The 26,873-nt window shown below is 42.5% G+C and overlaps 4 protein-coding genes across 4 annotated transcripts; 2 read left to right on the top strand and 2 right to left on the bottom strand.

Annotated features, from left to right (window-relative positions):
* Positions 1-297: 297 nt before the first annotated feature.
* rpn2 (ribophorin II) lies at positions 298-8,036 on the top strand. Its single transcript, XM_068595130.1, has 18 exons — positions 298-356; positions 718-908; positions 1,028-1,123; positions 1,362-1,537; positions 1,643-1,718; positions 1,846-1,980; positions 2,069-2,245; positions 2,336-2,454; positions 2,732-2,837; positions 3,083-3,174; positions 3,260-3,374; positions 3,507-3,701; positions 3,807-3,893; positions 4,000-4,095; positions 5,115-5,190; positions 6,049-6,178; positions 6,828-6,929; positions 7,362-8,036. The coding sequence occupies exons 1-17, from the start codon at positions 344-346 to the stop codon at positions 6,877-6,879; spliced, it is 1,932 nt and encodes a 643-aa protein (XP_068451231.1). The 5' UTR covers positions 298-343; the 3' UTR covers positions 6,880-6,929; positions 7,362-8,036.
* A 1,050-nt stretch (positions 8,037-9,086) lies between these two features.
* Positions 9,087-11,898, bottom strand: ghrh (growth hormone releasing hormone). The gene is made up of 6 exons (XM_068594894.1): positions 11,636-11,898; positions 11,325-11,436; positions 10,070-10,174; positions 9,502-9,606; positions 9,249-9,374; positions 9,087-9,144 (listed from the first exon to the last, which is right to left on the bottom strand). The coding sequence occupies exons 2-6, from the start codon at positions 11,399-11,401 to the stop codon at positions 9,132-9,134; spliced, it is 426 nt and encodes a 141-aa protein (XP_068450995.1). The 5' UTR covers positions 11,402-11,436; positions 11,636-11,898; the 3' UTR covers positions 9,087-9,131.
* Positions 11,899-12,973: 1,075 nt separating this feature from the next.
* On the top strand, positions 12,974-21,279 carry cdk5rap1 (CDK5 regulatory subunit associated protein 1). The gene is made up of 13 exons (XM_068594680.1): positions 12,974-13,416; positions 13,497-13,600; positions 13,719-13,753; positions 13,852-13,952; positions 14,035-14,245; positions 14,343-14,463; positions 15,905-16,135; positions 16,892-16,989; positions 17,109-17,164; positions 17,337-17,467; positions 17,579-17,728; positions 18,150-18,290; positions 19,029-21,279. The coding sequence occupies exons 1-13, from the start codon at positions 13,134-13,136 to the stop codon at positions 19,164-19,166; spliced, it is 1,800 nt and encodes a 599-aa protein (XP_068450781.1). The 5' UTR covers positions 12,974-13,133; the 3' UTR covers positions 19,167-21,279.
* Positions 20,352-25,272, bottom strand: LOC137796641 (bactericidal permeability-increasing protein-like). The gene is made up of 15 exons (XM_068594681.1): positions 25,170-25,272; positions 24,965-25,079; positions 24,750-24,881; positions 24,492-24,647; positions 24,321-24,384; positions 23,113-23,173; positions 22,943-23,034; positions 22,641-22,817; positions 22,497-22,556; positions 22,236-22,403; positions 22,076-22,143; positions 21,925-21,967; positions 21,780-21,843; positions 21,211-21,287; positions 20,352-21,068 (listed from the first exon to the last, which is right to left on the bottom strand). Exons 1-15 carry the CDS (start codon positions 25,270-25,272, stop codon positions 21,027-21,029), a joined length of 1,422 nt encoding a protein of 473 aa, XP_068450782.1. The 3' UTR covers positions 20,352-21,026.
* Positions 25,273-26,873: the final 1,601 nt, after the last annotated feature.

Here is a 26,873-nt window from a genome sequence, read left to right on the forward strand (position 1 = left end):
TTTAACATTAGGAGTTGTAATTACACAATATGTTCAGAATATACTATTTGATAAACTAAAACACGCTATGGGCTAAATCATATTTTATTATGGAATTATGGTTATACAAGTGTAATACAATATGTGTTATTAAACGGCGCATAACTTTTAATCGGCGTGTACCAATGAAACTCATTATTATCCTTAAATGGCACATGGGCTGCGTTTAATCGACGTGTACTTACGTTGGCTTTTATTTTGAAAGGTCAAATTACCGCCGGATATTATACATTTGGTGACAGCTCACCCTTACGATACCGGAAGCAATCGTCGCTTTTGGTGACGCTGCATAAGACTGCAAGACATGGAACGGTCTCGTAAGTGAAAATTTCCTCTGTACATTTACGAATATAATGTTAAAAAAAGTATCTTCTTCGTGATATTGTCGTTTAGAGTGACGTTATAGACTCAGCCATTTTTTTTAAATTGGTGAAGAAATGGCACAGGCTGCACGAATTGTACGGCTTCCTCCCGAGGCTAGCTGACGTTAGCTCGCCTTGTAGCTTGACGCGAGATGAACGAGCGAGCGTCGTCTCAATGAATGAGTACACATACGTCACCGGAGACGGCATTATATATGTATGGTTTTCTCTCCGTGGTGCTGGGAGCGGATAACGTGCACATTTTTATACCAGCCGCAGCCGGAAGGTTAACCTGTCTCTTCCGCTCTGTCCGCAGGGTTGTTTGGGTTGTTCGTCCTCAGCCTGGCTCTCGCTGGAGCTCAGGCGCTCACTCCGGCGCACTACCTCTCCCTGTCCGACGTGGCCCGGCTGCAGAACCTCCTGAGCCAACAGTTCACCGATCTGGACTCCGCGTATTACTCGGTCGTTGGTCTGTCCAAGCTCGGGGCGATCGTTCCGGATCACGAGGTAAGACAAATACCCAGCAATTCTGATTCAAACATTTAGTCAGGATTCAATCTGGCTGTTACACGTTGCATGTTGATCCTCGATATTCATTGGCTTAAAAAATGGCGTTGTGTTTGCAGGGAGTATGCCAGTTTCTCAAATCCCAGCTAGATCCCACCAGCGTTGACTCTCTTTTCTTCGCTGCTGAGACCAGTCAGGCCATTTCAGGATGTGAGGTATGCTCCGCTTTCTTATCTATCTTTGTGTGTGCAAAGGCGTTTTTGGAGTAGATGCAGCTCAAAATATTTTCTGTGGTTGCAAAATCCACGTCATTGCTTCATGGTCAAGGTGTTAAAACCAACTTTTCATATAAAAACATAATGTAAGATAACATTGACCAGAGCATAAAAATGGCAAAGTGGACAATTGCGTTGCACCAATACTAATGTATAATACAAATCCTAACCTCCATAGATCCCTGTGTCCAATGAGACGCGAGACATCCTCCTGGCGGCGGTTAGTGAGGATTCCACCATGACACAGATTCACAGGGCAGTGAGCGCCCTCAGCTCTCTGGGGCTTCCCCTGGCCTCCCAGGAAGTTGTGGGGGCCTTGACCGGTCGCATCAACAAGGAGGACAACGTCATGGCGTAAGTGTTGTGTGCATTTGGTGTTTGTGTGTCAGGAAGCACAACGTTATTCTGGGCCGTCTACGCAGTGCTCATAAGTAAATGTCTTCTCTTCCCTGTGGACAGTATCACTTTGGCTCTGCAGACTGCAGCACGCCTCTCCCAGCAGACGGAACTGGGAGGGATACTGGAGGAAATTGAGGTGAGCTCTGACACTTCCACCAGGTGGTGCTGCGTGTCTGTTTTTTGACTCGCTTGGCTATTAATCATGCACAGACATTTTAAATTCTAAGTTTGAACAATTTTTTTCTTTTTTTTTTCCTCCTCAGGATCTCACTGCTCGTTTGGATGATCTCGGTGGCATCTACCTCCAGTTTGAGGAGGGACTCGAGGCGACGGCCTTGTTTGTGACCGCTGCTTATTCTCTGTCCGATCACGTGGACATGGAGCCCCCTTTGAAGGAGGTACGATATCCATCTAGTCAGGCTTGTCTCCTCCATGAGAGGTTTTCCTTTCTGAAACTGATGGGTACACTGGTGTTTTTCGCCGCAGGACCAGGTCATCCAGCTGGTGAACTCCATCTTCAGCAAGAAGTCCTGGGACTCTCTAGCCGAGGCCTTCAGTGTCGCCAGTGCTGCCGCTGCTCTCTCCAACAACCGCTTCCACGTGCCAGTCGTCGTCCGTGCTCAGGGCCCTGCTACGGTGTCTCACAGCCAGCCAATCCTGCGGGTACGAAGCGGGAGATCTCAACCTGGCTACAGTCCTCTAAGAGGGTCCTGATTGGCTCAGTGTGACGCTGTTTCTCTGTGTGATTTGCAGCTTCTTGTCACTGATGTCATGTCTCAACCTCTGGCCCTGGCCAACGTGCTGGTGGAATCTGCGTACAGCGTCGCCTCCAAGAGCGCCATTCTCAGCCACACTTCATTCACACTTAATGAGTATGTATGATCAGAGAGATAAGTGTTAGCTTTGTAACAGTTACTCGGGTTCCCCTTTACTGGATCCCCTTTACTGGAATAAATATACACTCACACGTCCTTTCATTGCTTTGTTGCTCTGCCCACAACACTTAACGTTAATGTTGTACAAATATAATTTTTTACGTTTTTTTGTTTACTGATTGTGTTCAGATCAGCATATTCCAAATCTTTGCTAGATTTAAACACGTCTTGGTCAAATCTACACCATGTTTTATTTTGTTTCTCTAACTTTCAGTGGCGTCTTTGAACTGAACTTCATGTCCAGCCGGCCAGCCAGCGGATATTACCAGTTTGTTGTTGCAGTGACTGGGGATACTCGGCTGGTTGCCAATCACGTTGAGGTGAGGCGGCGGTCAGAAACGAAGGCGTGACGTTTTACAATTGTGGCATGATTTCAATTAAGTGTGAGACATGTTTTTATTTTAGCTTTAATTGCCTTGTTGGAGAATGAGATGCAGGCGAAACTACTGATGTTGAGATATTGCAGCTTGTCTCTGATATTTCTTTAGTTGCCACTGATGGCAACCGGTTCATGATTGGTATGCTGCTCTCTTAATGCAACATTGTGTTTGTCGTCTGCCTGTAGCTCAAAGTAAAGGTGTCCACCGAGGTGTCCGTCATGAACATGGATCTCTCCGTGGTGGACAAGGACCAGAGCATCGGCACAAAGACCACCAGGTGAAGAAACAAGTTTGATAAGTGCATTGATCCTGCGGAGCATGATGATGGAGTACTAAATGCTTTTTTTTCAATAATGGCTCAGGGTGGACTATCCTTCCAAAGGCAAGAGCTCCTTCATAGCAGACGGCCACCAAAACTTTGCTATGGCCTTCCAGCTGGTCGACGTCAACACCGGAGTGGAGCTGACCCCTCACCAGGTATGTAATCAGGATGGGACGTGACAGTTATTAAATGGTTGGCCAAAACGATCATGAAACCGCTGCGACCAGTTTGGGGGTAGGGAGCTTTTGGTGTCCAAGATCAAGACTCATTTGTTCTCCCTGTCACAGACTTTTGTCAAGCTGCACAACCAGAAAACTGGCCAAGAGGTCGTCTTTGTGGCCGAACCCGACAGCAAGAATCTGTACAAGTTTGAGTTGGACACCGCCGAGCGCAAATCAGAGTTCAACTCCATTTCCGGCACCTACTCCCTCCACCTCATCGTTGGGGATGCTACTTTGGAGAATCCCATCTTGTGGAATGTGGTGAGTGTCCGTTCAGAGTCGCTCGCGGTAATTCGAGCCATTTGCTGGAGTTACAAGTTTGACGTTGATATTGAGCTCTAAAGCTGAGTTGTGATCTTTTGAAAGGCTGACGTTGTTCTGAAGTTCGTGGATGAGGAAGCTCCAGTGGCCATTCAGCCCAAGACTCTGTATGTGCCCAAACCAGAGATCCAGGTAATACTTGTGTACTATTTATAGTTTAATATTACCATCAGTTTCACTGCCTGACGATGAAAATCAAGTACGTCCAGCTGTTTAAAATCTCCTCCTGTCTCCGCAGCACTTATTCAGGGAACCAGAAAAGAAGCCTCCCACGGTGGTTTCCAACACCTTCACTGCACTCATCCTATCTCCTTTACTTCTTCTGCTCATCCTGGTAATATTTCAAACTAAATGTTCTTTTCTGCAATCAGCTTAACGGTATAGTTTCGAAGTAGACGTTGTGGTCGTTTGAGGTATTTATCCAGAGTCAGGGTGCGTACCTACAGTAGACGGCCAAACAACATGGGAGTGGTTGGGTCTACCGGTGGCCCTCAATCTGTTAGTTTGTACGTGTTCTTGTGCAACATTGGTGTAAAGACTTTGTTTGGATTTACCAAAAGTGACACAATGTATACTAACAAATCGAGTAAGCGGTAAACTGTGTCTTCTATAAAAAAAATCATTATTGGTCAATGGAGGCTTTGAAGAGAGCATAAATAACTGCTTCAAGTCTCCGTCAGAAAGGGCCGTCTGACGCAAAGTAAGCAGTGAAAATACTCAAACTGTAGGGTACATTGAAACTGATGTACAGGTGTCTTTTCAAAAAGGTTTTACTGATGCTTCCGTCCACCACAGTATGTTGCTTTGCTCCCGTGCTCTTATTCCTATCTGTTTTTCAAACAACCATCTACGACTATGGTCAAGTACTTCGCACAACCCTACCCTCCATAAACTTCTGAACTCTCCCTTTTAATTATTAACTGGCTATGTAAATAATTTGGAAACCATTTTTGTCTCATTTTAAAGGCCCGATAACAAACGAACCTCTTTCCATTATTCATCAAAACCTATTATATCACTAGAGTGTTCAGCTTTTGTTATTAGTTATATGCATAGGGGTCTAGTTTGTATTTGTTGTTTTCCTTCAGATAAAGCTCCTCATTAGTAAGCTTTCATAAACACTGAATGCGGCTATAGCAGTGCGCAAATATAATGCTTGTTTTTTCATTTTGAAATCACAATAGCGATGGTGTATTTTTATCCGTGGCATTTGCAGTGCTGAGTAATAGTTATTGTTGCGGCGGGTCAGCGCATTGTGTATTCAGCGGTAAACACTTTTTCGAGCCCCTTTTGTTTGCAGCTCTTGAAGGGGCTGAAAATCACATTGTCTTTTATTCCCCCTCTTGTCTGTAGTGGCTTAAGCTCGGAGCCAACATCTCCAACTTCAGCTTCACTCCCAGCACCATCCTGTTCCACGTGGGACACGCAGGTTGGTCCCATCCCTGAGATGAAAATGTTTGTGACGCACACGATTGTTTTACCGCCTCTTCATCTGCTGCTGTTCAAGAATATAAGTGAATTGCAGTAACAGCCAGCGGCCGACATTGTGCAATTATCGTAATTAATTTCATTCATGCATCATTCGTGGAATTCTACGCAGCAGCTCTCAATATGAAACCTCTATTTGACTCCAAGTGGATTGTAATTTTATCAAATTAACATTATGTTGTATTGAAAAAGAGTTGAAAGTAGGGATTGAGAACATTAACTCATGTTTACAATGTTTACCACGGTAATTAAACAAGAGAGAACTAGTTATTTTCACATAGACAGTCCTACTTATTTTTGCATCTGGAGTCGCCCCCTGTTGGTCAGTAGAGAGCATGAAAGTTAAAAGTACCCAAGTGCATTCACTTAGCTTCGACTGCACTTTTTGACCAAGGCAGTAGCGATACGTGGCGAATTGAAACAGGCTGCCCACCCACGCTGTCATGGGCGGACCCACATCGGGATCCAAAGCACCTTTGCTGAAAGCCCACAAACTGAGAAAACACAGTGTGTGTGTGTGTGTGTGTGTGTGTGTGTGTGTGTGTGTGTGTGTGTGTGTGTGTGTGTGTGTGTGTGTGTACATCTATATGTGTTTATATATGTATACATACATACATGTTTTATAAATCAGTATGTAATGATAATATCATGGAGGGAAGTGATGTACAAGATGACAACTGAGGTTTCAGACAGCAGCTGCCGCCTTCTCCTTGTGCTTATACACATATGGATATATACACGCATACATAATATATATGTGTATATATATGCTCCTCCTCACTCTCTCATGTCATTTCAGCCATGCTGGGCCTGATGTACGTCTACTGGACTCACCTGAACATGTTCCAGACTCTGAAATACCTGGCGATCATCGGCACTATGACTTTCCTCGCCGGGAACCGCATGCTGGCCCAGATAGCCGTGAAGAGGTACGTCCCCTGATGGCGCCTGGTGCCAAACAGTCCCCTCTGAGTGTCCTTTTAGTCCCGGAATGGGAGTTAAGACTCGTAGCCCCTTTCCACACGACGAGGATTCGGGTGCTTTGAGGCCTCTCGGTAGTTCTTAGCCTCGAGACCCCAAGGAAAAGTGCTTAACTCGTATCGCAGCTCCTCAGTTGCCCCCCCAAGAGGCCCGGCCTCGATTTAGAAGCACAGCTCGTACCCACTTGGGCCAGGAGTGAACGTGGCCGCAAGATCTGCAAGAGCGGTGAACTAAGTGGGCAATTTCCTCCCCATCAGTATGTAGAGCCCTCAACAGGCCAGAGTGAGCAATTTGTGGCCGGTATCTCTGACTTCATACGTCACTCCTTAATTGTTCACTTTTACTTCTTGCTCTTAAGATGCGCCCAGCTAACCCCGTTCAAGCAAGTAGAATTCTTGCAGTTACTGATTTCTCAAATGTCTTTTTTCTTTCTTCTTTTTGCTCCCATTTAGGACTTTTTTTCTTCACCTCCCCTCTTACCTCCCTCTTTCCTGCTAGTTTCTTGTCTCCTTTTGCAGCTAATGCCTGTGTATTTTTATTTTTACAATTTTTAACCCCTCTATCCACACTTTGCTGTCTCTGTACTCCTTTTTTCAGGATTGCCGCTGAGCAAAGTTGTAGGTTGGCAAAGTATAGGAGCCTACGATAAAGCCCCCTCTCCCACATTTATAACAAACGAGTCGGGAGTCCCAGGCTGAAGTAAGGGCATCCTCATAGTCTGCATCCTCAGTGCATTTCCCATAAAGGCTGGCCGTGTGCGTGCATGGCTGTGTGGTGCTCGATCATTCTAACTTCCGAGTGTTAACCCCTCCCTCCCGGTTTGCCTCACTCATCCCATCATAGCCATACAAGCACTGTGGTAATCCCCGCCCCGCCCATTGTGGTCTTAACACCCATGGTTCTGGTTGTGCCATTACATTTGAGTGGCTTGTTTTGTGTTCATGAGCCACAGTGTACGTCATCCAGAACCTGAAGACGTTTGTCATGAGAGTTTCTCCTGTGTTTTTTTTTTCCCCCCAAAATAACAGTTAGTTGTGCATTTAAAATGCATGATCAAAACATATTTTTAATGAGGCTTAAATGTGTGTAAGAACTTGTTCTTTTTTTTCACTCTCTCTATTTCTTCCACAGAATTGAGAATAAATAGGAGGAAGACAATTTAAAAAAGAAGACAGACGAAGCTCCTTTTTTATTTTATTTTTATTTTGGGTTTCTGAGGAGTCATTGGACGATGCATCAAATCAGACTTTTAAACATGGCGTGGCAGTTCAAGAATCCAACCGGCAGTTCAAACATGCAGTTTGTCCGCCTTGCCAAAGTGCAAGAAATCGAGAAATTGCAGCGTCACCAAGAAAAAAAAAAAACGCTCACTGACAGATTCTTCTACCGAGGACTTTAAAGCTACTGATCATTGCACGTCATCTTCCTGTGAGTTTTGTGTTCTTATTGTCCAACATGCAGTGACCTGGGGATCTGTTTGTGTTTTTGGGGGGTTTGAGTTGACAATTTGTCTCTTTTTTATTTTTGTACATTCCTCTTTTTTCACTCTATGCCCATTTCCCCACGTAACAAAAGCGTTAGACAACTTGTTTGAGCTGACAAACAAACAAACAAACATTGGCATTAGCACTGATCTGTTCAACATTGCCAGTGTGTTTTCCTATCAGGTGCATCAGATGTATTGAGGAGTGGTTTTCCCCTATTTGATACAGTCGTCCCCGAGAAATAAATGTTGATAAAGAAATGTGGGCAATGTGATGTTTTTGTAATGAAGAAGAGGGAATAAAGAAGTGGTGGCGACTCTAAGTTTCTTTGAGCCCCAAAGTGACCCGCACGGGGCATGAGCTTCGAGAATTTAGCAGGTCTGTGTTCAAGTAGCGATAAGTTCTAATACTTGTGTTGTTTTTTTTAATCATTTTTCTAACATCTAGCATGATCTAAAAAAGATTTCCCGACGATGCGTTTTCGAGCCACTCCGAGTGTTTTCAACTCTACGGTGAAAGGCCTGAACATCAACCTGCAGAGTTGAAACAGCCTTCGTTGGAAAGATAATGATCTAAAGAACCGGAATCTGCAAGGAAATTCACAATAAAACAAAGCCGAATGCGTCAAAAAATTCTCGACGCGCGTCAACATTTTTTTCGACGCGCGTCTAGACAAAGTGTGTTCACACCAAAAGCAGATTTTAGTCAAAAAACATGTGTTGTTCAGTTCAAAAATGGAAACGTTAGAAGCTTTATGCCTAAACATACTCTGATTGGTTGAAGCCTGTATTCGAAATCTGCAGAAATCCCGCCTTGAGACGTGTGACGTGTTTGAGAAAAGGAAGAGAAAAAAAGGAAATAGTCTACCCGAGTTTGCAATTGAAAACGAAAAACATCCTGGCTTAACTCGGACTTTTCACGTACTAATATACATTAATGTATATTACTGTATGTATGTATGTGTATATATATATGCGTGTATGTGTATATACATATGTATTTTTCCAGATAGTGGACTGAAAATTTTAGATGATTATTTTACCACTTTGTCTATCTACGCCTGCAGATTTCTTCAGGATTCACAAACTTGTAATAGTTGTTTCAGTGTTAGTAATCAACAGGGTATATTTCACTGAAACATACCCTGTTTTATTTATTTATTTTACTATATTTACCTTTAGTGAGTCCTCTTACACAAATGTCACATCCTGGCGTTTCTGTTCAAGCAAGAGTGCACAAATTGAAATTCCTCATTTATTCCACAGTCATGAGCTGGGCTTCAGGTTTTTTCTCAGCTTTAATGGGAAGAACAAGAAGAAGAAAAAAAATTACAACATAATTTCATCTGTAAAGAACCGGTTGGAGGAAGTGTGAGCAGCGATGGTCATGAAGAGTGTTCACGAAGATCCACCGCATCTCAACTCAGCAGTCTGTAAGGAGGAGAGTTAATCCGCTTAGTGATGGACCAACATGTCATTCTGCTTTCACCAGAACTCTGCGCTCCAGAGAATAAGGCTTTATGGCATTTATTTACCTGGGCCTCATGACGTTCCCCTGCGCTCCTCTGTATCTCTGATTGCTCCGGATGGTTGTAAGATCTTCTTTAAACGTCCCCTCGTAGATGTCTGACTGACGCTTCACGTAGCTCTCACTTTTATCTCTGTAAGGGAGGGGGGGGGGGGACCAATAACACCTCAACATCATCAAATCCACGTTTCAATTCTGTATTCCTGTTGGCAAACGGCAGCGTTGCTCTGGACAGATGTACACGGATAGATTCCACCTACCCGAGCCGTTTGCCCATGATTGTCTGCAGGAACTTCCTGGCAGAGATTTGGCCCAGCACTTTCCTGTAACTGTTTGTAAAGATGGCATCCGCATGGCGTCCGGAGCTAAAGTCAGAGAGGGGACAATTTACATCGGTGCAGTTGTTGTGCAACAGTATTCTTGAATGGCTTTCAGGAAAAATGAAAATAAAAGTAAACTGCAGTACAATGAGCAGCAGCAAAAAAAAAAAACAAGGCAGGTATTGAGTGTCTGTTATCCAGATTAAAGGGCCAGTTCTAAAAAAAAAAATACAAAAAAGCACATTTTAAGATTCAACATTTTTATTTTTACTTTTGGAACCACTTTCTAACAGACAAATAGCTCCGACACTGGCACATGCAGAATTCTTTGAAATGTCAATTTCCGCTACTGTAAGCACCACAAGAGCAACTCCACTCACTTCCATTGTGTTGTGGATGGTGGCAGAAATCTTTCAGAAATCATATATCTACTTTTGTTTTTTGTAATTTGGGTAAAGCGACAATTCTTATTTATTTTTTTAAAGTCCATATTAATTAACACACTGACCGCAACTCTGCTCGCTCCCTGGGAGGGCTTGTGTCGTACTCCAGCTGCTCTGCTGGATTCTCCACAGAAGATGTCATCAGGATGGATGTGTCCCTCTGGCCGAACCTAAGAAATATCCTTGGTAACCAAACAATTGTGGAACATTGTATTCAACGATCCCCATGCATCACAAATGTAGTCAGAGTGTTTAGTTTTTTTCTATGGTGAAGATGGATTTTAGATCCTCAATCGTGCTGCGAAAATGCTGTGAAATGCTGTACTTGGCGGCTTCAGCACAGGGCACATGTGACCAGAGCGCCGTGCAAATGTAACCCGGTGACTAATCCAGACATCTTGACCCTTTTTAGCATAACAAAGAGCAGAGGGCACAGCTATGACACGCAGAGCAACCAAGTGAAAGGTAAAACATCACGCGCTTTTTCGTGGACGTGGGCGCTGAGTCAAACTCATTGTCCATCACCCCCTGAGCTCAAATCAGTGTCATGTTGCATCTCTAGTTGCACGTGTTCATCATTGGCTTTCAAATGTTTCAAGTGTTTCTCATTTCTGACCGCACAATCTGTCCTCTTGGAGCACAGCAATATTTAATCACACAAAGTATTGTGATGTAGTGTATTCTGTATAATGATGCAATCTGTCTGAATTATATTTATATTGAATTATATATATATATATATATATATATATATATATATATATGTTTATATATATATATATATATATATATATGTTTATATATATATATATATATATATATATGTTTATATATATATATATATGTTTATATATATATGTTTATATATATATATATATATATGTTTATATATATATATATATATTTATATATATATATATATATGTTTATATATATATGTTTATATATATATATATATATATATATATATGTTTATATATATATATATATATATATATATGTTTATATATATATGTATATATATATATATATATGTATATGTGTATATATATATATATATATATATATATATATATATATATATATATATATGTGTGTGTGTGTGTCTCTATATATATATATATATATATATATAAAAATAAATGTATATGTATTTTATCCAGAGGAATAATCTTCAAGCACTTGTCAGTAGTTGACCAGTCATTAAAGATTTGAGTAACTTAAAAAAAAAATGCAATTTAATGAAAGAGAAAAACACAAACACACAGAAAAAGAAATTCAGCAATGGAAAGAATTTTCAGTAAATCTTCCAGGACTCACCTAATGGACGGGTAGAGCGGGGAGCCTGATAAAGACACGACCAGGCAACAAAACAGCAGCAGTGCAGATTTCTCCATCCTCACAGCCAGTCCCGGAGAAGAAGAATGGACGGCTAGAATAAATGACAGGAGTAGAAATTACATTAGAAAAAAGAAGACCCACCTGCTGAATCCACAGTTTCCCCTCAACTAGCCTCATCACTCTGCAGAAGGCACTTTGTACTATGAAGGACAACATCCACATGTCATCTAAAATACAATTACAATAAATAATACACACATAGCATTCACACAAGGGGGTGAAAGAGTTACCTGAATATTCTTTTTGTTGCGTCTGTGTCAGTTCTGAGCGTCTTTGTGGTTCCTCTTTATCTAGTGTCCTCCACTCTCATCAACTCCCACTGCCAGGAAAGGCTGGACAAAAGCAACACTGGAGCAGTACTGTTTGTTATCCCTCCATCCATGGTCAGTTTATATGAACCTGTAGCTTCTAGTCACTCCCACATCACACATGATCTTACTCTCTCTCTCTCTCTCTCTCTCTGAGCTAAGCTGTCGTCATACTCTCTCTCTCTCTTTTTGTCCTCCATCCCTTTTCTCAAATCCAAGTTTGTTTTATTGTCATGATTCAATACAGAAAAGTATGTTGTGCAAGGTTTAGAATATAAGTATAATAACTCAGAATGTATAGAAAAAAAGAAGGCACATTACCACATAGAGTTTATGTCATGAAATAAATAGACTAGTCAATAAATTATTTAAGACACATAAAAAAAGAATGTCTGTGATATGTAGTTTATGTATAAAAAATGTTAATATCATGCTAATTTTGACAGCCATTATTTTACGGCCATTATGCAAATGTGATACCTAAAACAAATTAAACAAAACACATTTGAATAAACAGCTCTTTGGTTAAAAATGTTAATGGTTTAAAAATACGTTCCATTATTTATTGCAAGGCTACAGACTGCCTGAGTTCAAAGCTTTACATTGTGTACACCTCGTATTTAACAGTTGGTGCTACATAGGGATTGATTGAATTGTATCAATACAGAAGTAAGTGTTCAGCTTTTAATCCTTATTCAAGATTTTGGTGATTTATTGAGCTCACTGTGAAACGTCCGCTGACGACCGGAACGTTGTTTTCCGTCAAGAAGGGTTTTAGACGGACAGTGAAGCTGGATGCACCCGGGCACATCTTTGTCAAACGGATCGCGGGGACGCAAGAGGGTTCTCTGTCGTTAACTTCCAGCTTCGTTGAGCGGGACACTTTAATGCTTAACCATCCCTTTTCTTCTCTCATAGCTTTCAGAATTTAAAGGAACAGTGCCACCTTTATTATAATAAGGTCCGAGTGAGATAGCAAATACACTCTTCCTCACCTCCTCATTATGGCCATGTTTGTAAATTACTGAAAGAAAAACGTTGCCCCTGTCTAACAGATATTATTTATGAAGTTGTTGAGGGAACGATGGTTACACACGTTAGCTAATCTAAACTGGAATTCCTGCAACAGTTCCCCAAAAAATTATTACACAGCACCCTTGTAATTTCAGACAGCTTAACGCTATATCCGGTTATTCGCACAGTTTGCTTTGGAATGAGGAGATATCCCTCCTGATATGAAGACATCTTTGGCTCCACCAGACACGAGCGCCTGAATGACATTTACCCCACGTAGCTATCGCTAATTCACCAACATAAACAAGTTACTGAGTAGCGCTAAAAGTGACCAACTGCAGTAGACGGTAGGCGGTAAGTTAGCCACGCATCCTTTCCTCGTGCAGCTCTCGTGAGCGGACTGGACATGGATTACCTCAGGAAACCCCTGATGACCCTTCCCCAACTCTTGAAGCCCCTCAGGTGCGCTCCACCTAGATACTGCTCTAAATTAGCGAACACCGGCGTGACCTCAACAGAGAGGACAGCGGCCGGAGACCGGTTCAAGACTCGGATATCCTCCGGTCCCAGTTTTCAGGATTTCATCAAAGGGGTCTCAGTTCTCGAGACCCGCGCTGCAGTCGACGAAGAGGGCTCCGAGGAACGTGGTTATCTTCCCGAGGACTCGGAAACGGGGGACTCGAGGAAAGGTCAGTCTGCGTCTCTGCGTGTCACTCCGGCGCACGTGAAACGGCCGAGTGCTGAACTGGTGTTTTTGTGTTCACGTCAGTGTACTTCGAAACCTACGGGTGTCAGATGAACGTGAACGACACCGAGATCGCCTGGTCCATTCTGCAGAGGAAGGGCTACCGACGCACAGCGGACTTAAAAGAGGTATGGAAGAGCCCCAAACTATTTTAGGACATGTATGTGTGTGGGAAATAATAATAATAATAATAATAATAATAATAATAATAATAATGGAAGAAAAACCAACATGTTGTGCTTACAGGCAGACGTTGTCCTTCTGGTAACATGTTCCATAAGGTAAGTTAATGATGTGTTTTCAGCAACTTATTTTTGTTTGTTTTTACAATTGTTCATGTAATGGACAACGGTTTCTCTCTCTCTCTCTCTCTCGACAGAGAAAAGGCCGAACAGACCATTTGGAACAGACTACGACAACTGACGGCGATGAAGAAGCGGCGGCTGAAGACCCCCACGCCGATGAAAATTGGGATTTTGGGTAAGTTCCGGTTCACTTACGCACTGTCTCGCCGACGGGGCCCCCGGGACGCACTGACCGCGGGCCTTGTGTGTCCGTCCAGGGTGCATGGCGGAGCGGCTGAAGACGGAGCTGCTGGAGCGGGAGAAGCTCGTGGACGTCCTCGCCGGGCCGGACGCATACCGGGACCTCCCCCGCCTTTTGGCCCTGGCTGACGGAGGTCAACGCGCGAGCAACGTGCTGCTGTCGCTGGAGGAGACGTACGCCGACGTCATGCCCGTCCACCATGCGGCCCATGGAAACAGTGCTTTTGTGTAAGTAGTAGTTTTCTTCCACACCCACTTCAGTCATTTCCTACTGATGATTCTGTGTACGTGTGCGCGCACGCGCGCGCCCCTTTCGTGCCGGCAGGTCCATCATGCGAGGCTGCGACAACATGTGCAGTTACTGCATCGTCCCCTTCACCCGCGGGAGAGAGAGGAGTCGACCCGCCAGCTCCGTGCTGGAGGAAGTCCGTCAGCTGTGCGACCAGGTGAGTTCTGACCCCCGCACACATATACGCTCATGTAGGCAGGTGCGCACGTGGCCACTACACGTTCTTCTGATTGTAGTGAAAGGTATGAATGAAGTTGCCAGATGGAACATTGTGAAAATCAGGACACAAACGAATGGTAATCAATGTTTTTAGATAGAGCTACAAAAACAACGTGACGACGATGAAACAGCGAATAAGAGGAGATGCTTCTTCTGAGTCATAAAAATGTTTTTATTTTTTAAAACAACATTTCAGAGCACATGTGCACCTGTTTAACTTTTTTTTTTTAAATCCCCCCTCCCCCCCCCCCTCAAAAATAAACCAATATATATTTATCTGCGTTTTCATATCAAAGCCCATCATCTTCCTGTAAAACAAAGTATGACGGTGCTTACTACGCTAATACGGAAAAAAGCAAAAAGAACCACATAGTGTGGAGCGAGTAAAATCAGGCGAAAAAGCCTGATTTCCTCTGAAATAACCTCTATTGGTGTGAAATAACCTCTTATCGGGGTGAACACGGCATAACCCTGCAGACTTTTGTACGCCTTGAAACTTTCCTGTGTGTAAAAACTTGTCTCCAGCACTAAATACGACGCAAGATCCATTTCCTCCACTGGCGGCAGACGATCCTGTCGAACTGCTCATCTTGAATCAAAAAAGGATTGATTCCAACTGCTGAAATCTTTTTTTGGTAACGCAGACATACATGAGGTTGCGAGGCTCTCGCATAATCAGACAGTGGACACGCGAGGTCAACTTCTTCTGACATTTAATAAGTGGACCCCAAGATGGCGCGATTGAGATACTGAAGTCAAGTAAATACGCTCTATAGACTGTTTATAAGAAGTGCACGGAGCCATTGTGACGTCAGCCGTTGGTTTGTGGACCGTCGCTTTGCAGCCTTGAGTTCGCTGATTTCATCATCGTCATCTCGGATTACGTCATTCGTCATGTTTTTCGCAACCAATTACTGAAAATGACAATATTTGGAATTTTCTCAGGGCTTTCAAAGAGCCAGGCGAATATTGTAAGTCGGGAATTTACTAAATGAACATCATGCTGTATTGAAGAAGACTTGAAACTAAAGATAGAGATTCAAAGTCATGTTCACAATATTTACTGAGCGAATAAATACAGAGAGAAGTAGAATCATTTTCTCATAGACTTCTATACAATCAAACGTCTTTGTGCAACCGGAAACGTCGCCCCCTGTTGGCCAGTAGAGAGAATGCACGTTTTAAGACTCTTCTGCATCAGCTTCATTCTGCAGAACTGAAGGTTGCCGCCTGGTACCAATCAATTTCAACCAATGACATCTACCATCCATCAACTTGCAACTTTTCGCAACAACAGCCACAGTCCTCTGTCTTGCGCCACATTCTGATCCCGCCCACATTTCAGCAGCCCAATTTAACGAGTTGGATTTTCTTTCCAGGGTGTGAAGGAGGTGACGCTGCTGGGTCAGAACGTGAACAGCTACAGAGACACGTCAGAAGAGCAGTTCTGCAGCTCAGACCCGACCAAGCTCAGCCAGGGGTTCAAGACCGTCTACAGAGCGAAGCAGGGCGGTCTGCGCTTCTCCGACCTGCTGGACCGAGTGTCGCGCATCGATCCAGACGTGAGGATCAGATTCACCTCCCCGCATCCCAAGGATTTCCCTGATGAGGTACATGTTGCTACGAAAGCCCTGATAAAACCAAAAACTCTGCCGATCCATTATCTATGTGTGATCTAAATAGTTTTCACTCCTGCGTTTATGATTGAAGGACACATGATTATCTTTTCTTTTCCATCCGTGGAGGAAAAACTTTTGCCTGGATATTTTCTTATTTTTCGCGGGGTGGGGATTCTTTTATTATAACGAAACATACATCTGCACAAGATCATTGTTATTTCTTCTGCTGTTTCTTTCAAACTTTCAAAATGATCTTTTATAGTTGATTGTTGTAATACTCATTCTGGCCACAAGAGGCTGAATGGCACCTCTCACCCAAATTCTAAATAGGACTAAAAGCATTAATGTTTTCTATTTGCTTACACACAATATATATATAATAAAAGTTTGGTTTTCCATTTTGTGATCTTATATATATATATATATTTATATACCTTGTATTAAAAGTGCATGTAAAATGTTTTTTCACCTGTTAAGTCATAAACGGGGGGAAAACACTTAAGATCACAAAATTGAAAACCAAACTTTTTTTCGCTTGCCTCTCAGTGCTTCTTGCTGAATACCCTTTATTATTTTTAAAAAGCACTAACTCTCATTACAACCCAGATATTCCACAAAGTGCTTTTAGAAAATGAAATAAAAGGTAATTCTCTGTTTAATTACGTATAAAAAACTCTTCCCTCTTTCTGTGGAGGACTGGTGTATTAACTTGGCATCCTGACCTGCTATGTGTGCTGGCGTTTACAGGTTTTGCACCTGATTGCAGAGCGAGGGAACATCTGTAAGCAGATCCACCTTCCAGCCCAGAGCGGCAGCAACAAAGTCCTAACGGCGATGCGGCGCGGGTAAGGATTTTTTATTTTTTCATCTAAACTAAATTGTCAAAGCGATTTCTCACTGGAAAAGTCTCTTTTAAATGTCACCAAGTGTTCTAATTATATGTATTTTCCCATTAACTGCACAGATACACGAGAGAGGCCTACCTTGATCTTGTGGAGAACATTAGGAGAATCATCCCCGGTAAGAAAGACGCCAACACTCGGGTTAAGTTGAAGGTTTTTAAAGTGTGGTTACTTTTAAAGACATTTAACACAAGAAAAAGTTTTTAACTGCAAGTAAGAAGTTTGCTAATTTAACTGTCCTATTGACAAAGTGTGTGTGTGTGTGTGTGTGTGTGTGTTCTCTGTGTCAGATGCGAGTCTCAGCAGTGACTTCATCTCAGGCTTCTGTGGAGAAAGCGAGGACGACCACCAGCAGACCGTGTCTCTGATCCGAGAGGTGGGCTACAATGTGGGCTTTCTGTTTGCCTACAGCATGAGAAAGGTGAGCTCTGGTGGGGTTTGGGATGTACGGCCCTAGTTTTTTTTTTTTTTTTATTGTTTTCAGAATAAAATCCAAGTTGTCACTTTTCAAACGTGTGTCCCTGTAACTCAGAAAACCCACGCCTCTCATCGGCTACAAGACGACGTGCCAGCTGAGGTGAAGCGGCGGAGGCTGGAGGAGTGCATCGGCGCGTTCAGAGAGGAAGCGGCGAAGGTCAACGCCGCGCTCGTCGGAAGCACACAGCTCGTCCTTGTGGAGGGAGTGAGTATTGCGCACACGCTTGACCTGTCCTTTGAAGGATGTCAGGTTTAAAAAAAAAGAGATAAACCAAATATCACCCTTAACATGAGATCTAGGAATTTGGATCAAACCTATTTTATTAAAGGTTCACTATGCAGGACTGAATACTGTAATGTATAGACTTAGGTATTTGTATCGGCAGAGAATCTGCCCTCTGAATATATTTTCTAGTGCCACCATTTATGGCTTAAAGTTAAATGCTGTCATTGAGTCCTAACTTCAATCCAATTCTTTAACTTATGTCCAAATACCTGCAAAAAATGAAGTAGAAATACAGCAATTGCATTCGTAATGTGCATCACTGCTAACCACAGAGGGAAGCAGTGATACCGTGACCTGTTACCAACACTGCTCATCTCCGGGGTTTCCACTTTTTACGCAGGATAGTAAAAGATCTGCCGAGGACCTTTGTGGGAGAACGGACGGCAACATGAAAGTGATTTTCCCCAAAGAGGATGTTGCCGTTCAGCCTGCAGCATCCAACGCGACATCGGTCCGTGCTGGAGACTATGTGCTGGTGAAGGTAGAGTATTGCACTTACAAATAGCCATTGCACTGTTTCAAAAAGAGCCAGGCGAATATTATAAGTCGTTAAATGTGTATAACAGATATATCGGTGTGTGTTTTGCTCAGAAATTGCCAACGTGTGTTCAAACTGTTTTTCCATCGAAGAGCACAAACAACCATCAACTGTTCAACTTATAAAATGTCCCACTCGCCATCTTCACATGTCTTTAACACAATCTGAAGATGCTGAAATGTTTGTTAATGCTTTCCAGCACCACACACCTGCGGCCAAACACTCTTGTGTGCGTGGTGTAGTCGCATTGAATTACATTATGACGAGTTCAAGCTCCAGTAAAAATGAATATTGGGCCAAGGTAAATTCTAATATCATCCTGATGTCTTCAAGTGTAATCTTGTGAGATTTAGTTTATTGGTATATAATATATAATACAGATGAACTGATTTACTTCTCAAAACCTAGCAGCTTATAATACATATTTAAAAAATACCAATAATAGATAGATATTTGTTTAATCAATGCAGTCAAGCATTTAAAAAAGTGTAATACAGTCATGTCAAACCCGTGTCTACTGTGACGCATCAATCATCATGGAAAAAGCCCACGGTACCAGAGACCAATCATCAGTAAAGAGTAAAAATCAGTAAAAATCTTTAAAGACATCATCTGGTACTTCATTAGTTCATCATTCAATCCCTCCGACTCTGATGTTGCGTGTCTTTTCTCGTTCCATAGATATTGTCGTCCAGCTCCCAAAGCCTGAGAGGCCGAGTCCTCAGTCGCAGCTCCCTGAGCGGCACGCTGAAGCACTGCGAGACTCTGCTGAGTCACCGGCTCCTTGAACATGCGGCCATGGTTGAAACGTGCCGCTGACTGACAGACAGGACGCCACAGGAAACGAGCTGTTGCGGCTTTTAGGAGTCAGGGACACTTCCTTCTTTTTTTTAACCACTGTGAAGACGCACAGAGGCAGTTTTTTACGGGACAATTTTGTGTGTGTGTGTGTGTGTGTGTGTGTGCTAAGTAATGCACTGCTGTGGACGGGGACAGCAGCAAAATGTAGATTTAAAAAAATAAATAAATATCAGTTTTAGTGTCCACTATATTTAGAATATTTTCACCGCTTCACCATGCTTTGAAGAGAGCATAGATAACAGCGTCAGTTCCTCTCTGAGAGCCCTTTTTTCAGTGATGTACCCTATGTAAAATGGTTTTCCTCGCCAAGTACCCCCTGATCTGTGGAAAGCAAAAAATATTTTATATATATACACACACACACACATCTGGTAATAATAATCATACATACGAAGAAAACCAATCAAATAAGTTCAAATACTTGGTACAAAAGCCTTTGTTTGTTCAAGAGGTATCCTGTGTGAGAAACTAGTCTCATGCAGTGTTCAGGTGTGATTTTGACTCATCCTTCTACACAAACAGTCTTCAAATGTTAAAGCTTTCGTGAGATCTCTGATCTTTAGCTCTTTCCGTAGATGTCCTATTGGATTCAAACTGTTGTTGCAAAGAAACTGATGCATCAGTTACAGAAGGATTTCTAAACTTCTGAAAGCACTGTTGGGGCAATAATTCGGACGTGGAAAGAACATGATTTCACCATATACTGGCCATGATTAGGTGCTCCTCCCAAGATTGCTGACGAAAGAGTGAAAATAATTATCAGAAATCTTGTGCAACAGCCAGAGGACCACTTGGTGGAGAGCTTCAGAAAGACCTGAAGTTAGCAGGTATAATTGTTTCTAAGAAAACGATAAGTAATGCACTCAGATATATGTGTGTGTGTGTGTGTGTGTGTGTGTGTGTGTGTGTGTGTGTGTGTGTGTGTGTGTGTGTGTGTGTGTGTGTGTGTGTGTGTGTGTGTGATAAATGTGTGACCGTTTCTTGCTGCTGCAGCAATAGTGCTATTATCTACTTGTTAATATCACACATTGGCTCCTCATTGAATAACTACAACATTAAAATGCCAAATGTATTATTTAATGATAAAAACTAAATAATGGATGTTATGTTAACACTGAAAGGACCCATTCTGCATACCGAGTACTTTTTGCTTTTAATATTTTAGTACATTTTATTGATACATACATACATACATTCAACCCAAGGTACATTTTTGATTCAGTATTTTGTGGGAGCACTTATTTCGTAGGAATAAGTAACTCATACAGCTCCACTTAAAAATAAAAAAAGCTATCACTTCAGAGGCTGAAACCGGGCCGGATGATGTCAAATGTAACGTTTGTTTAACCCATACAACCATGACAGATGTGTTGATTGATGCCACGGCATTAGCTCTGGACTGCAGCAAAAATGTCACGGATCAGCATGTTTGTAGAATCACAGAGTCAGAAACTTTAAGGAATCATTTTTCCTAAAGTCAGCAGCAGAAAGTGCTGTGATCTGCTTTGGAAGGAGATTTTTTTAAGTCATAAAATAAAAAGATAATTGAAGTGACAAGAGTGAAGCGTCTCCTGCAGACTGTCCTGTTGGGACATGTCTGCAGTAAGAAAATCATTGCCTCCATCTACATTCTACATGTGGAAAACAGCTCTGGGTTAATATTTAGAAGAAAATGAGTCTAAAGAGGGGAACAATTATAAGAAACAAGTACTGTATTATATGTTCATCATTCTTTTTTTTTTTCTCAGCTGAACTCTGAGACTGCGTCTTCATTGTGGCAGCGCAGAGATAAATCCTGGGAGTTTTCAGAAACTCCATTCAACCCGTGAACTGAACATCTGTCCCAATCAGTACGTAGTCCTAGAGAAAAGCACAGCAACGGTGGTTAATAACAGCTTTGCGGTCATGAATTCTCTTACTCAACTAAATATAATAAATGCAGCTTGCTCAAACACATGCTGTTTTATAAAAGAAAAAAAACAAAAGACTTCCAGATTCTGACCTTCAGGACCCGAAGCTGAGTGTTCACAAGCTTCATCTTTCCAAGTGTAGGAAGTGGGTATCCCTTATTGAGTTGAACTATGAGGCAAAATGTCACACGTTTAGATAAACTACTCCAAAAATGTTGAATCATATAACACAATACATGTATTTAATGTGTGTTTTTGATGTATGTCAAATAAATATAGAGTTGTTTAGAAAGGGTTAGCCTTTCTGTCTTTAGTTTAACCTGCAATAACAGATTTTTTTTGGCTATCACAGGGCAGCAGAAACAAGTCGCGTTTCATTCGCCCCCTTATGAACATAAGTCCAATATTCATTCAATATTCACTACCTGCTCCTGAGCAGGTAGTGAATACAGGTAGTTTCAGAGCTTCTTTACTGAAAACAAGCAGCCTGCTTCGTCCAAAGATCTTGCCACAAAAGTGACGGAGTGATCATGTGGCTCCGAACAGCTAACCGATGAACTGACACTCCCTTTGGAACGCCGTTAAACCGAGGGGAAGCTGCAGATTAGAGTACACGACATCTAATTCATGCAGATTAGAAACTAAGAGTGCAACAACTCACCGTTCAGTCTGGGTATCACAACAACTTTGAGGACCACTTGAAAGATGCTGTTGAGAGCTCCGACCTGCGGGTAAAGGTTAGGGTTAGTTTGTCACGCTGGTCGTGGTTGTGCGCTCCGTGACTTGTGTCAGAACACAGTTCTCACCCAAAAGTCTCCCACGTAGCTTGTCGCCAGGGTCAGAGACATTCTGTGCAAATTAGGCAAAATTAGACTGTGATGTTCATTTTTTACAAAGACCTTTTGGCCCCCATTTCTGTTCTTCTGAGAACAAGTAGTTATGTTTGGAGTAACGCACTTGTTCAGGCTGACAGCTCCGGCCAGCCTCATTCCGCTGACAACCATTCGGGCGCTGACGCTGGTCTCCTGTAAAGACAACGTGGCGAGAAAGTTACCAATTTTGGCGCACACAAATTGTTCATTTTTTTCCCCTCGATCATGCCGGCTGCGCAACCTACCAAGTTCAGGACAAAGAGAGGGGACAGCGTGGCATTTGGTTGGATGGCGTAGGCCGTCACCGTGCAATTGGCCTCCACCGTGGTCTTGTTGGGTTCAGACGTGATGACGGGGTTTTTTACCGTCCTCACCAGCAGTTTCATCATCAGGCCCGGGAAGCGCCTGGCGATCTGAAACAACACACGGTGACACAACTGACAAACTGCCAATAGATGACGGTGCCCTCCTTCAGCTGATGACGCCAGCAGAAGCGTGTTTGTCACCTGCGGGATCAAGGCGCCGAACGTTCTGGTGTTGAGTCGGACGGGCGAGCCTTTTGGGATCTGTCGTGACGGAAATGTTGTAGTTCAGTGTGACGTCGCGGATGTAGATCGACGGGGGAATAAACAAACGAGGATGGAGCTCACCATGTCATCGGTGACGGACAGGCTGAGGGCTCCGGCTCTGTTGTAGACGAAGGCCGCCGAGTTGCCGCTGAAGGCGGACAAGCCGATGTACAACATGTTGTTGGTCTCGGGCGGAAGGGAAAAGGCCACGGCGGAGAACGGAGGCTCCTGGTGCTTCCCGATATTGTAAAATTCACCCTAAGTGACAAATAATCACAGGAGACAGAGAGATTGTGATGTGGCCATGATTGTTTTTTTCTTGCTAACCAAGCTGAAGCTTTAGATGTATAAAATGTGCAGTATAATGCTCAGCATTTCTTTACCTTTAGGCCCAATTCTATGGCGGCATTAGACACTGTGGGCGATGACGCCATGGAGTAGTCAATCTCAGCGTACTGGTCCACCTTGGCTACAACTGCAGGAAGGCAGAATGTCTCTCATACGCTGTCAGCATCAATCTAAATATTATTTCGATGTCTTTTTTTTTATTTACCGTTGAGCGTTTTCAACTCGGGGTTCAAATCGGATACTGCATTTCCCACCAGAGGGCAGAACTGCAACAAACAAAAAAGACAAGAAACATTACCTGAATCCAAAAGACATTTGCAAAGTCCCCTAAAAAGGAAACAAAGCACTTCAGAATCACAAGAGCAAGGCGACCCAAGTGCAGACGGGTGGTTTACTCAATTGTGCTAATGTCTAACTCTGTCTAATGTTAATTAATTTAGTCAAAGGATTAATTTAATATTCTGACTGACTGTAACAGATTTATTTTTTCAGATTTGAAAGATTTGCTGTTATCCTGCACTCTATGAGAACTTCTTCTCATACCAGTTATATTTATCTGGAGTGACTGTAGTCACAGAACATCATGAGGCCAAATGTTGCTCCTGACTGAGTTTTACTTCTACTTTCAGGGAGATAAGTTGTACTTTTTACTCAGCTATATTAATCTGATAGCGATAGTTACTGGTTCCTTCACGAATGAACACTTCAAAATAAAAAAGTAAATTATAAAATGCGACATATTGTTAAAGATTCATTTGCATCCAACCCTTTTGGCTAGTGAGCGCTCACGTAAAACAAGTTTGTAGTTGTGTCTCTTTGTCACATGTTTTTCATTTTCTATAAATTGTTAGAAGTTCTACCAATTCTGACAGCGGCTAGCTCTCGACCACAGTTAACTCACGGCAGCGGCTAGCTCTCAACAGCGGCTAGCTCGCATTTGCAGGGGTTAGCAAAAGCTAAACTATTAGCAACATTTTCTCTCCATAACTGGAATACTTTGCCAATATTTGAGCTCGCTAGAGCCTCAAGCCCATGATGTCTTTTAAAAGGGCTCACAAGTTAACAAAGAAAACAGCATGGTAGTTCTCATAAGGACTCTTAAATGGACTCCTAAATGTTTCCCTTTGAAGCTTTTGACATTTTTAGAAAAGGTTTTTTATCCAATGATGTCCAAAGTGATTGTCCTAATTTGAGTATGCTCTTGAACTTGTAATATTTTGTTGCAGTAAAGTGAATATCACTTTACTGGCTTCCATCAGTTTCTTCGCAAAAGTTTTTCCCTGCAGCTTTGTGATCTGGTCTGAAGAGGAAACGCCTCCTTATGAATTTTTGTCTGCATTGAGGAGAAACACCCGATTCATTATGAATACATGACAATCTAAAGCAGCCGGTATGAGGCTCGTTTCTCCTCACCTGTTTCTTCAGTGTATTTTCTAAAGCCTTATTGATGAACTTTCTGAAGAGATTGTACAGCCAGCTGAAACCCAGAGCAATCACAGGAATTAGGGCGGTGTGGCAAGCATTAAAAGAAAACCTCACATTCTATTTACTCGCAGCGCTCAAGCATCGCAGGGTTTCCTTCACCTGGCTCCGCCGTGGAACTTGACACTCACGCTGCCGACAGAGGCCGCGCAGCTGACAGTGCTGACTGTGGGACGACCTGTCTCGTCGGCCTTGATGGCAATGCTCGTCGTGATGGAGACATCACTGACCTTCAAATCGAAAGAGCCGCTGTCCTTTCTGTGAACGGAGAGGAGTCACCGCTGCAGCAGAAATATCTCCAAAAAAAAAGGAATTTGCCCGAGCTGTATAATTCGGCCTTTTTTTCTTCTTCTCACTTACATTCTTCGCAGGTACTTGACCCTCCAGCGTCCGTGCAGGTTGATGAAGGCCTTGCCGATGGACAGTTTGACACCCGTCCCTGGTACCAGATCCAGCGCGGACTGTGGCAAACCCACATCCACTATGTTCAGACTGTAAGAGACAACATTTGCGTTTGTGAAGTATCCCAGTTTCCCACAGAATTTACTCGAGTGTCGAATGGACTGGCGCCTTACTTCGTCAAGCTGTACCGGACTTTGCCAATGGGAGACACCCTCTGGCTCCCTGAAATATCTGGGATTCTGATGGTTTTGAGTTTCTTCTGGATGGAAGCCATCCCCAGTTGTCTGCCTACAGCAAACAAGCAAAGTAATGTGAGGATGAGATTCTGGAGAGATCCGTACTTTCCAACTGGCGGGGGAAGCGCGCCGCAGACCTTACCATACTCAAGGCCTTTTGTGGTTAGCTTGACCTTCACCCCAGGGTTGACGCTCAGGGTCAGAGGGATTGAAGCCACCAGAACCAGCCAACAGCACAGAAACATCTTGGCTGTTGGGGGAGAAAATGAACAAGCCTATGAAGTATTATCAAACAAATATACTTAAAGTACAAAAAGTAAAAGTACTCGTACCAGAGAAAAATGGGCCTTGTGGCTCATATGACAAATCATTAACATTAACAACTTAAATAGGACATGAGGTCCCCAACTCGTCACACGCTGTGTAGTTTGGTAACCACTAGTTTAACATTTAAAGTTGACAAATCCTGAAAACCCGCATATATGTTTGGAGTGATTACTAAGCCACAAACAAAAAACAACCCAGTCAGTTTTTTTGTCTGTCTCGATCAGAAAACATGTGACTCGACAAGTCATTCATATTTGGCTCTCCTTCCTCTGTCACATGTGTCAATCAGAGCCGACTGGGCTTTTTCAGAAGCGGGGCTTGAAGAGAAAGGTATTAAAACAGAGCTTTTCAGACGAGGGTCAATACATGTATATTCACACCGACAGTATGGGGAAAATAATGTTTTTTTTTGTTTTTTTAAAGATGCATCTCCTCCAGCATACGATAGTCTTTACTATAAAATCATGATCTTAAAAGTAATTTGACTGTAAATAAATGTTATGAAGTAAAATGTATATTAATCCCAGTGTAATGTTGTGTATTAAAGGTATGAAGTAGCATTAAATAGGAAAAGTCAAGAAAAGTAGCTACAAAACTGTACTTAAATATTGGCCTGAGAAACCACATGACTCCTGACAAGTCAACAATTAAGCTGGACCTTTATTAAATTAGGCCTTTATTAAATTAAGCTAGTCCACTTTGAATATCCACATTTGACTCAACCTAGAATGACACTGCAATAAGACTTGAATCCATTTATTTAATATTAAACGTGATGAAAATGCCCTTTTTTGGAGCATTTAAGGCTTTTTGCGTCCAAACAGAATCGCAATATTTCAATGTCAAAAAACGTCAAATGGCTATGGCTGTCACATGCTGGTTTTTCTCAGTTGTTCATGCGAACAACCTTAACATTTAGATCTCGTTCTTTCTTTTTCTTGTTTTGCCGACGTTACCCTAACCCCATTATGTTGCAGGTTGGAATCGAAAGATTGAGTCTCTCAGCACGTTTTGGAGGAGAAGATACAGCCAGACTGCACTGACAAAATGTAAACATGTGACTACCGCAGCAAAAGCTCTCTTCATGAAGTTGTGGCTCATAAATGTAGAAGAGAAGAAAGTACTCTTTAAACAACAAAACTGTAAAAACAAAAAAGCTGCCTATCAAAGTGAAATACTATAGATTATGCCCTGAACACAGAGGCAGAGGTGAAGAATCCCATCCTTTCTTTCCATCAAGCAAATCATAACCAATAAGACATTTTAGCCTCACTCCCACTGGAATCCCCAAAAGCACATTGAGCTAAATATTTGCACCATAAATTGCTTAAAGATTAAGCTTTAACAAGGCTTAAAAAAACTCTCCAGTCTCCTTTGACTTACCCGAAGAAGCAGTTTGTCAGGTTTCACCCGATGTGTCAGTCGGCTGCTAATATACAGAGGGAAAGAGGAACAGAAACACACTGCCTGTAATTCACTTATTCAATCCGGAAGTGAACTCTACGAGTGGGACTAACCC

The sequence above is a fragment of the Clinocottus analis genome, unplaced genomic scaffold, assembly GCF_023055335.1.
Source record: "Clinocottus analis isolate CAN_PGR_092001 unplaced genomic scaffold, fCliAna1.0.p SCAF_3, whole genome shotgun sequence".
In the NCBI taxonomy this organism is placed as follows: domain Eukaryota; kingdom Metazoa; phylum Chordata; class Actinopteri; order Perciformes; family Cottidae; genus Clinocottus; species Clinocottus analis.

Coding starts and splice junctions, on each gene's coding strand:
- rpn2 (XM_068595130.1), top strand. Junction 1,124..1,361: donor AGGCCATTTCAGGATGTGAG/GTATGCTCCGCT, acceptor TAACCTCCATAG/ATCCCTGTGTCCAATGAGAC. Junction 1,981..2,068: donor TGGAGCCCCCTTTGAAGGAG/GTACGATATCCA, acceptor TTTTCGCCGCAG/GACCAGGTCATCCAGCTGGT.
- ghrh (XM_068594894.1), bottom strand. CDS start 11,401: ATGGAGAAATCTGCACTGCTGCTGTTTTGTTGCCTGGTCGTGTCTTTA. Junction 10,175..11,324: donor CCGCTCTACCCGTCCATTAG/GTGAGTCCTGGA, acceptor GATATTTCTTAG/GTTCGGCCAGAGGGACACAT. Junction 9,607..10,069: donor AGGGAGCGAGCAGAGTTGCG/GTCAGTGTGTTA, acceptor CTCTGACTTTAG/CTCCGGACGCCATGCGGATG.
- cdk5rap1 (XM_068594680.1), top strand. CDS start 13,134: ATGGATTACCTCAGGAAACCCCTGATGACCCTTCCCCAACTCTTGAAG. Junction 13,417..13,496: donor AACGGGGGACTCGAGGAAAG/GTCAGTCTGCGT, acceptor TGTTCACGTCAG/TGTACTTCGAAACCTACGGG. Junction 18,291..19,028: donor GAGACTATGTGCTGGTGAAG/GTAGAGTATTGC, acceptor CTCGTTCCATAG/ATATTGTCGTCCAGCTCCCA.
- LOC137796641 (XM_068594681.1), bottom strand. CDS start 25,272: ATGTTTCTGTGCTGTTGGCTGGTTCTGGTGGCTTCAATCCCTCTGACC. Junction 21,288..21,779: donor TGTGATACCCAGACTGAACG/GTGAGTTGTTGC, acceptor TTTGCCTCATAG/TTCAACTCAATAAGGGATAC. Junction 21,069..21,210: donor CTCAGCTTCGGGTCCTGAAG/GTCAGAATCTGG, acceptor GCTTTTCTCTAG/GACTACGTACTGATTGGGAC.